Source organism: Sapajus apella, unplaced genomic scaffold (genome assembly GCF_009761245.1).
Source record: "Sapajus apella isolate SASKATOON/1434 unplaced genomic scaffold, GSC_monkey_1.0 scaffold117, whole genome shotgun sequence".
Taxonomy (NCBI): Eukaryota; Metazoa; Chordata; class Mammalia; order Primates; family Cebidae; genus Sapajus; species Sapajus apella.
In genome coordinates, this window is record NW_022437057.1 from 4,236,662 (window position 1) to 4,248,619 (window position 11,958).

General features: G+C 47.6%; 1 protein-coding gene across 1 annotated transcript; it reads left to right on the forward strand.

Moving 5' to 3' along the window:
* The first annotated feature begins 5,361 nt into the window (after window positions 1-5,361).
* On the forward strand, window positions 5,362-11,684 carry MSX2 (msh homeobox 2). The gene is made up of 2 exons (XM_032260385.1): window positions 5,362-5,867; window positions 9,961-11,684. The coding sequence occupies exons 1-2, from the start codon at window positions 5,489-5,491 to the stop codon at window positions 10,383-10,385; spliced, it is 804 nt and encodes a 267-aa protein (XP_032116276.1). The 5' UTR covers window positions 5,362-5,488; the 3' UTR covers window positions 10,386-11,684.
* The last annotated feature ends 274 nt before the right edge of the window (window positions 11,685-11,958 follow it).

An 11,958-nucleotide genomic window follows, 5' to 3' on the forward strand; every position in this document is an offset into this window, starting at 1 on the left:
ACTTCTGCTGCAGGCAAAATACATAAATTTTAGAATCAGCCAAATCCTGATTTGCATCTTTGCCAGGTATTTTCTAGTTGTGAGGAAAACCTTATCAGGCCTTAAGCTTCAATTCTTTCTTCCTTCAGGGGGAATAAGGGCCCATACATCAAAGGATTGCTTGAAGGGTAAGTGGGAGACAGCTGACGGTTATCGAACCTTGATTAAAACCTCACCTCTGCTCAGCCCTGTATAGGTAGTTATTCTAGTTTTACAGATGGGTAAACTGAAGGGGGTGGGGGAGGGCAGAGATTTGTGAAAGGCAGGGCAAGATGACCTAGGTGTTCTCCTGGGTGACCCGGCTGGTTCCCTAGGGCTGCAGCCACCGAGCTTCCTGAAACCACCTCTTCCAGGGAACTCTTTGGGTCTTTCTCTGCAGACAAATCAGCCTGGGCCCTGCTCATGGGACCCTTCCTCCAATCAGGCGGGGGTTGGGAAGAGGTCAGTGATCTGTCCCCAGAGGCTGGGAGACATGAGATAATACCTGCTGTTTGTCTAAACCTAAGGAGTTTCTTCTTTCCTTAATCCCCACCTCTCTCTAGATAGATCTGCCAATCTGCTTCCTTCTCAAAAGGTGGGTAGTCATTCCCATTTTACAGATGAAAAAAAAAATATGAGCCTCCAGAAAGTTCCATGCCGCAAATCATTTAATGAGTCCCATGCCTCAAATCATCCAATATTGGATCATTCGATTTCAAATGTGCACGATGCCCAGGTAGATCTATTGGAAAGGGAGGTAGAAACTAACATCGATAATGACTTAAATGATAATAATATCCAAATTAACTGAATACTAGGCACTCTCATGTTACAGATGCGGAATCTGCAGCGCAGAAAGATGAAGTGATTTATCCAGAGTCTCACAGGAAATGCATGGTTCAACCTTACCTAAAGCCAGTTCAGTTCTAGGAGAACAGAGCCTCCCAGGTCAGTCCCTGCTTCCAGCACACTCAGTGCTCCTCGGTATTTTGTAAGGCTTTTCACCTAGTTCTCACCAGCAACCCCGTGGACTGGGCATTAGCATCCCCATTTTCGGAAAAGGGAAACCAAGACCTAGCAAGGTGATGGTGGAAAAGGGTGAGAAGTAGGGTCTGGATTTGAATACAGAACTACAGAAGGCAGACCCACAGCTCCTCCCCTCACACCTGCTGCCTCCGGGAACTAGATGTCCCCAAGAACTCGCCACCCTCTCTCCAGGCTGTGGGACCCGCAAGGAGATGCAGCTTCTTTTACCACTACCTTCCACCACCCCCATCCTTGTGATGGTCTTCTTCCACGGGCAAGGTGTGGAATTAGGCTTTACCACTGCTGAGTTCAGGCCAGCCTCACTGCTCTCTGCGCCTGGACGACTTCATCTGCGGAATGGGGAGAAAGCTCAGGCTTTGGCTGTGGAGGGCGGGGGGCTTCAGTAATCAGTCCCGATTCCAGACCTTAGTGGGAGGGGCGGAACAGGAGAACAGGAAAGAACCAGCCTGGGCTTGCAGAACTTGGCAAGCAAGGCATTTGTACCCCCAAAACCTCCAGCTGTTTACTCCAAATACCTGCCTACCCGACTTCCAGGGCTGTGTAACTCGGAAAGTTATCTCTCTGAACACCAGGGCACCGTCCCCATTCCCAGTCCGCAACACACCGGTAAGAAAAAATGAGCTCAGAGAGGAGCAGCCTTTTGGCCTAAGTCACACAGCAAATGTGTGGGGGGGCAGTGAGCGGTGTTTTGGAATTCCTGGCTGTTGTTGGCGCCCGCGTGTCTCCCCGCTTCTGATACCCGGGCTTGGTAGAATAGGCCGCTAACGAGCGCCCATTAGGAGGAATTGTCACTCCTCTGGGAGCGAGGTTGTCCCATTAGGGCGAATTGTCATTCCTCCTGGAGCGAAGTTGTCCCGGCTCCGCGCAGGCTGAGTGCCGGGGCCGAGAGCAATTAACGCGGCTCCGGCGCGGGCAGCCGCCTCTGCCCGGGGCAGCGGGCGGGGCAGGGCGGGGGCGGGGCGCCCGGCGCGGCTGGAGCCGGTCACCCGGCGCAGCCCCTTCCCCCGGAGCCCGCCTTTCATCTCCCCGCGCCTGGCGCCTGCCCGAAGCCAAGGCCCGTCTACAGCCCCCTTCGCTGCCCCTCCCCCGCCCCTTTCTAGCCGCCGGGATCCAGCGTTCGGCCCTCGGGGTTACAAACGCTGAGCTCTGCGCGCTCTGCGCGCAGCGCTCCACAGTTTGCAAGGAGTGTTTTCTCCTCGGGACTCACGGCGCGCTTAAACGCGGTTGCTTCAAGAAGGGGCCTGGCCAGTGTAACACGCCCCGGGAGGCGCGGGAAGGGGCAGGGCTGAGGATCTGCGCTCTGAGGCCTCAGCCGCGCGGGGGGATTCCCAGGTCTCCCACTTCTACCTGCGCGACCTTGGGCAAAGTATTAGTGCTTCCCAGCCTTAGGTTTTCATCTGTGAAATGGGGAAAATAATCTGCTAGCAGCGGTGTGTTGAAGAAACAAATAAGATCCTGAATAGGTCCAGGCACTAAAGCATCCTTAAGAGTTGACGCTTCCTGGTGGCTGAGTTCCGATTGGAACCTCACTTTTTTGATAGCAAATATTACAGCTACGCATACATTTACTGAGTGCCTCCTACGTGACAAAGCCAATCCTCCGCTAGGTGAGTGTCCCCAAACCAGGACACTTCTCAGACAGAGCCAAATTCCCAGCCCCGGGAATTTTAGAGAGAACCTACCGTAAGCTCTGTGAAACTGGGCGATGCACCTTATTTTTCGATACTTGGAGGGAGAAAGCATTCGATACATTGTGATTACTTTTGATATACAATAATGTTTTAAAAATGGATTTCCAATGCCTTCCAGTGACTTTAGGTAGCGTATTGAATTAGGGATTATCTCTCATTTTGAAGATTAATAAAATGCTGGCCGGAGGAAGCAATTTAGAATGCCCAAGTTCACTCCGCCAGGAAAAGGTGAATAAAACGTTCTGAAAACGCAGCCAAGGATGGAGCAAATGCAGACTTGGGGCTTTCCATAAAGGGGTAGAGTTGTGTTGCGGTTCCAGCCTTTTCCCAGAAGTGAGCCCCTTTCCCGATTTGTCTTCACTCAGTAGAGAGCTGGGAAGGGAACTGGCAGAGAACCCAGCAGGTTGGTTCCGATCTCAGCATCTTTCCTATTCATGGCCAGAGCTTGGCACTCTGATTTTGAACACCAGTTATTTTTTATTCCTGTTTTCCTCTTCCTGGCTTTATAATTTATTTGTCTCTGCCTGAACTGTAGTAATCCAGAGTAGTAAAGGGGACCTGGCTTTTCCTTTCCCAGAGAAGTTCATTAAAATAAAGGAGTTCCAGTGGTATTGATTTTTGTTTCCAATTTCGCAGGAATGAGCCTCTGTGTCCTATAGCTGACAGATATTAACAAGGAGCTTTCAGGAATAATTATAAAACATTGGCTGCGTTTAGCCTAACTGAAAAGTTGAACCCTTTTGTAAACTTTGGCAGCTGAAAGCTAAACGAATTTCAGATTTGCTTCCAAAATATATAACCTGCACCTTGCCTTGTACATCTAGAAGGCACAGAACTTAATCTGGATTTACCTGTACTGCATTTGAGATGCATATTAAACCAACTATCACCAGGTATGACTCAAGGGGAAAATGCATACATCTCCAGATAGTTTTTAAAGTTTATTTATTTATTTTTGCCTCCAGTTGATTAAGAAAAAGTGTGCATATTCTTTATAGTGGGAGAGAAACTCAGAAGTTTTAGAAGACTGTGTTTAGGACTTTTTATTTTTTCAGGATCATCTTTAATCAAACCGAATTAACTGGCCTGTGCAGACTGTTTTTAATCCTCTAATACTTTTTCCAGTTCTCTCCGGGCCAACACAGTTTCACTTCAGGGAAAGGTTTGGGGTGAAGGAAACAGTGTCTCAGAGACTACACTGGGAAAAGTTTAAGGGTCTGTAGGTCTAGGGGTCAAGTTTCTAATACTCCTGAACTGGGAGGTAGCCTCCAAGCCTTGGTCATTTAAAGAATTAAAAACAATGTCTCTTCCCTCCAATGCTCTAGGGAATGTTTACCAAGCATCTGCTGTAGGCGAGGTCCTGAGCCCGGTGACTTCCTATTTACCTCGTCCGTCGCAGGATAATCGTTCAGACATAGGAAAAGACAGCAGCAGCCTGGAAAGAGTCGTCAGAAGCTATCGTTTTAGGCCAGGCGTTTTTGCGGACCCGCGGAGAGATCCGGGGCCTCTGTGCCTCGACGCTCGCTCTCCCCTTCCCCAAGCTGAGAGAGCCATCACTAAGGCTTTGGGAAGGAATTACCGAGGGTATAATTTGGGGTGGGGTGGAGACATCTATGCTTTTATAAAAAGCCAGGTGCCATGAATAAAAATATGCTTCCCAAAATGGTTTGTAGGCCTAGGGTGTGCAAACTTGGAAGCCGGTATTTCTGAGACTTGCAAACTGGAGGGAGGCACTAGATATTGGCGGCTTTTCCTCCTCCTACCTCCCCATTACCCTCCAAGGCAAACAGTGGCATTCAAACACAAACGACAAACACAGGCTCAAATAAACTCACGAACGCACATTTGTACTGTCTTGAGAAAAAGGTCGGATCCGGATCTCGCTCAGAAAGGAGATTCAGGAGACAAGCATAGAGATTTCAACTTTTTAAAAAGTGCGTTGGATTTGTTTTCTAATGAGAGATGGGGACAACTTATTTAAATTCTCCACTCCGAACTATTTGGGAGAGAGGCACTCCTGACCACTTCTCGGGCTCCTTCCGGCCCCTCTTTTCCAGGGAAAAGAGTTATGAAAGTAACAGCGGACGCTGTCGAGCGCTGGCTAGTGGCGAGATACTGTTCTAAGTGCATACATTTCTTTTCACAGCCATACTGGCCTGTGAGTTTCAGCACCAACTCTCTCGAGTTGTAAAGTAAGCCAGTTCTGACGCATAGTAGGGACTTCATAAACGTTTCTGCAAAGCCATTTGAGGATCTTTGACGTATTCTGGCGGTAGAGGGAGAGTGGGTTGGGCGCGGAGTCCCTTTTTAAAGAAGGGTCAAAAGAGAGAAGAAATGGGACTCGGCGAACTTCCTCTTTAAATAATCGCTCTTAATTAGGTCTCGGGCTTTTCAGTTTCGGCGTGATTATAACCCTTCAGGGATCGCCTAATAACAACTCTGCTGACTGCTCCTGTAATTAACTCCTAATTTATTTCAAACAGGAAATAAATTAGGAAAAAAAAAAAAAGGAGGGGGCCCAGCCCCTTCGGGAAGAGCCAATCGGAGACGAGCGTCTCTGGCGTCAGCGCCAGGGCCGGCGCGGATTGGCTGCGCGCGTCTCCCACTTCCCCTCGGAGGAAAGGCTCGGCTCCCAGCGCGCCCCTCCCGTCTCCCCCGCAAAAAAGTTTGAGTCGCCGCTGCCGGGTTGCCAGCGGAGTCGCGCGTTGGGAGCTACGTAGGGCAGAGAAGTCATGGCTTCTCCGTCCAAAGGCAATGACCTGTTTTCGTCCGACGAGGAGGGCCCAGCGGTGGTGGCCGGGCCGGGCCCCGGGCCTGGGGGCGCCGAGGGGGCCGCGGAGGAGCGCCGCGTCAAGGTCTCCAGCCTGCCCTTCAGCGTGGAGGCGCTCATGTCCGACAAGAAGCCGCCCAAGGAGGCGTCCCCGCGGCCGGCCGAAAGCGCCTCGGCCGGGGCCCCCCTGCGGCCACTGCTGCTGCCGGGCCACGGCGCTCGGGAAGCGCACAGCCCCGGGCCGCTGGTCAAGCCCTTCGAGACCGCCTCGGTCAAGTCGGAAAACTCAGAAGATGGAGCCGCGTGGATTCAGGAATCCGGCCGATATTCGCCGCCGCCCAGTGAGTGCGCGCCTGGGCCGGGGCAGGGGTGGACGGTGGCGCGGGGTACTGGAGGGAGCGGGGCGCGGGTGTTGCCGGCTGGGGATACCGAGACCCTTCTGCGTGCGCTTCACTCCCCGGAAAGCAAAGCCCAGCGCCTCTGGACCCTTTAGTGCCCGGGGCGTTTGGCGCACCGGCCGCATCCAAGACACCCTCTGGGTAATAACCGCGCTGTGTGTGTCTGAGACTCCCTCGCCTTACAGATTGTTCAACTCTAGAGCCAACCCCACCTGGGTTTACGGGGTCGCTTGGTGGTCGGTTTCAATAGCCCTCGGCCCTGCGCTCCTGCCACTTGGTTTTTGTTTCACTGTTCCCCGGGGTCTCTTCCTAGGGAGTAAAGGAGATGGATCCATGTTCAGTGAGCACCTGGATGAGCCAGGAACGAGACAGGTTCAAAACTCAACCCTGAGAGGTGCGCCCCCATTTTAAAGATGAGCTAACTGGGCTTAACCAGACATTGAGTAGAAATCATTTTCTTTCGTGAGTCCCACCGGTGTCGAAGCAGGACCCCACGGAGGGACGGTGGCACCAGAGACGGGTGCGGGGAGGAAACGTCTCCCTGTGGTCTCCGCAGCCGGCACCTCGCCAGCGAGGTTCTGAGCTTCGCCGGGAGCGGGCTGGGGCCAGAAGCGCGCGGGCTCTTCTTGGCTCACAGTAATAATTAACCGCATTCCAGTAGGGCTTGAGAGTTTACAAAGTGATGCTCATTAGCTTACCAGATCCAGATCTCTCTAGAACCCCCAAGTGTAGATACTGGACTTGTGACTAGCCTGTTTTTCAGACGTGGACGCTGAGGCTTTTAAAGAAGATGGCCTTTGCTTGTCCTTCCCAGGTTGCCAACAACCACTGATTGGCCACGCCCTGCTCCTCTGTTTGGTGCCTTGACCACTTTGCTTCCTCTCCCCAGAGAGACTAGGTGGAGGTCTGCACCTGTACCCCACTTCTACAAGCGAGGCTGCAGAGATTTCTTCTCCGCTTCAGCATCCATTTTTGGTCCCTGGGTCCTTTTACAATTTGGAGACGTCATTCTTTACAGTCTCTTTTACTTTTATCTCTTGGCCTTTATGGTTTCTCTGCCTCCTAATTTCCCCCGTTCCCCACCCCATTCCCTACCTTTAAGAAAGGTAAGGGTGGGGATTGTGGAGGGACTTTCTCCAAAGCTGAGAGAGATCCTTTCACTATTTGCATCATTCAGCCCTCAAGACTAGACACACTGTATTTTGTGAACAAAACAAGGCCATACACCCAGGCGTCAATGGCAGTCCCCTCTGGCAGTCTTTCTCCACCCTGTTAGAAACTCTGAAAGATTCAAAGGGTGAGGAGATTAAGGGACTCAAAGAATTTAAACTCAAGTTTGCATAGTGCTTTACAGCACTATTCACAGTATTATCTTATCTCCTCTGTAGGGCAGCAGCCGGCCTCTTAACAGCTGAGGACATTTCAGCAAAGTTCAGAGAGGAATCCGCAGTTTGGGCCTGACAAAAGAAAAAAAAAAAGAAAGAAAAGAAAAAAAAAAAAAAGCTTGGGACCATTTAATGATCACCTACCAGGTGGCAGACAAGGCTCTGGGCACTCTTAAAATTTTAGTACTCTGAACCACATTGAGGGATTAGTGTTACTTACCCACTTTATTGACAGTGAAGTAGAGGCTGAGAAAATTAAAAGACTTAATTTGTTTAACAGATATTGAGTCCGTAGCCTATGGCTATGCTCAGCCAAGGGTATAGGCCTTAAATGGAGCAGTGTCCAGAGGTTGGGAATCCTGCCATCCTTAGGCCTGTGGGTCTGGGAAGGTAACGACCCACTAGCCCTCTAAACATCCCTGGCTGTACTCAAGTTTTCCTACTGTTGGTAAGGCAACCTTGGGCCCTGGCTGTGACCTTTCTGTGAAAAGAACTGGAAATTCTGAGAAAAAAGTTTATAACCTGCCCATTCTGCACATATATCCCGGAACTTAAAGAAAACACACACACACACCCGCCCACCCATAGTTGTTGGTGCTTTAGGCCTGGCGGTGGCAGCGGGAGCCCTGTGGTCGGAGCAATGGGTCCTGAGAATGCCAGGCGTTGGAGCCTGGGGCGAGAGGGAGCTACCCGCCCGGGCCTGATTTTGTTATTTGGAGGAAGTAGGATAAATGCTGTTTTGCCTTATATAATCGCATCCTTCCTCTGGCTGGTTTAAAATGGTGGGGGGGGGGGAGTGGAGAGGTGGGGAGTGTTGCACTGGGAGGAAGCCTCATAGCTTCATGGTTTTGATATACATGTGCGATCCCAGTCACCTGGATTTCATAATTCAAATGTAACCCGTAGGAGCAGCTGGAATTACCCTTTCCAGGTGTGTAGCTGCTTGAAAACCCCACAGAGAGCCAGGAGCAAAGGTATCTACACACTAGGAACTTATCTGAGCTGAGACACCTGGGTCCTCCTGAAAGCCAGGCCTAGTTTGAAAGGGCAAGAATTTTGCTGGTCTCTTGAGAGTCTCTTGACAGTGTTGTTAATTTGTAAATTAAGTTGTCTCCCCAGCTCTCTGATAACTTAGGGATTAGCATATGCAAAAGTATAGATGTCTGTGGTAGTTTCTTACCCCTCCCTCTCCCAGATTTCTGTTCTTTGATTGATTACAGAGTCTTTTACCTCTTTTTAAGTCAGTAAAGTGATGGGTAATAATGGGACACTAGGACAGATCCATCTCTTGTTGGAAATGGAGGCTGGGTTGGACTTGCGCTGTGTCACCCTCCGTATGAAGTGTAAACTCTATCTTGGGCCACCAAAGTAACTAAACAAGAAATGCGACATTCTCCCATGAGTACATTGGAGGTAATACTGTGGCTACATTTGGGAAATTAGCATGCTCATAAAAGCCAAATGCAGAAAATTGTTTAGCATTCTATCGCCACAGCTCCATCTCTTCCACCCACACATCCTTGAGGAAGACAAGCCGAAAGTTAGTTGATGCTGGGGAATCACAAGGATGTCCCAGTCTGTGATTTGCCGCAATTGAATTCCATTCTAAATGCGGAGTCTGGATGCTGTTGGCATACTTTTATTTTGCTTGTTTTTCCCCATGACAAACTAATCATTTACACATTTGCCCTAAGCCATAGAATGGGTAGAGGGGAATGACTAAGATGTCATCACATGCTCTCAATTCGGAGGCAGCAAGATCTCCCCTGACATTTACATTTATGGGCTAGCTAATTTTTCCCTTCGTCTTAGTAAAGTTTATATTACAGAAGCAGCCAGCCAAGAACCTTATCCCACATCCAGATCTGTAAAATGATGTTCAGATTTTATAATCTGTGGACTGGATGCAATGACAGCCGTGTGGTTGTTTATTGTGTGGGACTGCCCCCAAATTCAAAGATGCTATTAATTTACTGCAGACCTTATCTGCTCGATTATCCTTCATAAATATGCTGACGCAATCCACTTTTTCTGGTTCAGAGAGGAGACCAAGGGAAACAGCTAACCCAGTTGCTAAGACCTTTTTTATTTTCCTTCTCATATGTGATTGTCTCCACGTCTGAGGGAGGCTGGGATAACCATGAACCTGGCCTCTCATTTTTAAAGACGAGAAATTATGCGCAGAAGAGAGTTTTATTTCTCACAGAACACTTGATTCACTTGTTTTACAGTGTATGTTATATTTCTATTATCTCTAATGCTGTTTGTTTTCCATATAGAAGGTTCAGTTGCACCATTAGATTTCCAAACTTTTTGTTAAAAGACTCATTTTTTAAAAAATGAAGCAATTTACCCATTTATATAGAGTCCATCTCCCTCCCAAGAAACACACATAATTTTGACAAAGTTACCTTTTTCGAAGATGAAACAAAGTAATGTCTTTGCATACATAGATATGTATATGTGTGTGTGTATATATATATATGTATACGTATATATTGTTTTCTTTTTTAAAGCTAAGTGCTTTCAGTTGAGAGGGGAGGCTGGAAAGGAAAAAACCTAGAGAGATGATGGGGGACAGGCATTTTATATTGTTATTTTAATGTGACGTAGCTTTGTCTTGCTAATCTACTCCCCTCCCTGATCTCTAGGACATATGAGCCCTACCACCTGCACCCTGAGGAAACACAAGACCAATCGGAAGCCGCGCACACCCTTTACCACATCCCAGCTCCTCGCTCTGGAGCGCAAGTTCCGCCAGAAACAGTACCTCTCCATTGCAGAGCGTGCGGAGTTCTCCAGCTCTCTGAACCTCACAGAGACCCAGGTTAAAATCTGGTTCCAGAACCGAAGGGCCAAGGCGAAAAGACTGCAGGAGGCAGAACTGGAAAAGCTGAAAATGGCTGCAAAACCTATGCTGCCCTCCAGCTTCAGTCTCCCTTTCCCCATCAGCTCGCCCCTGCAGGCAGCGTCCATATACGGAGCATCCTACCCATTCCATAGACCTGTACTTCCAATCCCGCCCGTGGGACTCTATGCCACGCCAGTGGGATATAACATGTACCACCTGTCCTAAGGAAGACCAGATCAATAGACTCCATGATGGATGTTTGTTTTGAAGGCTTTCCTCTCCCTCTCCAAGAAGGCAGTACCGGCCAATACTCCTGCTCTGCAAACCCTGCGTGCACCACCCTAAGCGGCTAGGCTGACAGCCACACGACAAAGTTGAAATTTGTTCTATTAGGCGGAGGCACCAAGCCCTGTTTTCTTGGTGTGATCTTCCAGATGCCCCCTTCTCCTTTCACAAAGATTGGCTCTGACGGTTTTTATGTATAAATATATATATAATAAAATATAATACGTTTTTATACAGCAGACGTAAAAATTCAAATTATTTTAAAAGGCAAAGTTTATATACATATGTGCTTTTTTTTTCAATATATCACCTTCCTGAAAGAGACTGCGTAAGTCCGTTTGTTGTATTTTCTTAAAGAGGGATACAGATTATTTGCAAAATTTGCTAAAGTCAATGATTTTGATGGGATTGTTGACTTCTGCTTATGGAAAACAAAGAATAAGACACAATGCACATAGAAAGTATTAGATATGGGGAGATTATTCAAAGTGAAGGGGACACCTCATATTTCTGCATTTTACTTGCATTAAAAGAAGCCTTTATATACTACCATATTTATTCCTATCTCTCCCCTCCCCACCGCTACCCCACCACACACATTTTTAAAGTTTTTCTTTTTTTAAGAGTTTTTTTTTTTTTTTTTGTAAGACTAATAACTGGGATGAGAAGAACCCTAAGAATGCCTGGAGGTGAAAACTAGAAATACTTCCTAATTCTTCTCAAGGCTGTTGCTTAACTTCATTTCAGATAATTGGAGAGTAAAAAGTTAAAACCTGTTGGAAGGAATTGATGATTTCTGAGAAATACTAGGTACATTCATTCTCACAGATTGCAAAGGTGATTTGGATGTGTGCGTGGGGGGATAATAGTAATTTTCTGCTTAAAAAATGAGTATCTTGTAACTATTACCTATATACTAAATATTGAAAAATTAGTAGATCCAGAAAGAAAAAAAAAATGCTTTCTCTGTGTGTGTACCTATTGTATGTCCTAAACTTATTAGAAAATTTTATATACTTTTTAACATATTGTGGGCAGAAGGTAAAGCCATGTTTTGACTTGGTGAAAATGGGGTTGTCAAACAGCCCATTAAGCTTCCTGGTATTTCACCTTCGTGTCCATCTCTCCCTCCCTCCAGTATACCTTTGTCCCTTTGAAAGGGTGCCTTGTACAATTTTATATATTTTATTGAAGAATTATCTCTTATTCTGAATTAAATTAAACATTTGTTTTATTGCAGTAAAGTTGTCCAAACTCACAATCATTTTAAGAGGTGCTCTCTGTTCTTAGCTAGGCTTAGGTTGAAAGTGCTACCCAGATGAGGGGGGAGCTGGTATTTTTAAATATTTTAATGTAAATCAACCAAGAGTTGTGGCCAGATTCAGCCATGTTGGGGTAATACATGGTGGTGGGGAGTGAACTGAAGCTTCTGAAAAACTTTGAAATGTTTCCTCTAGCAGCTTGTTACTCATGGAAAAGAGGTGAAATTGCTGCTAGGAGTTCTTCAGAAAAA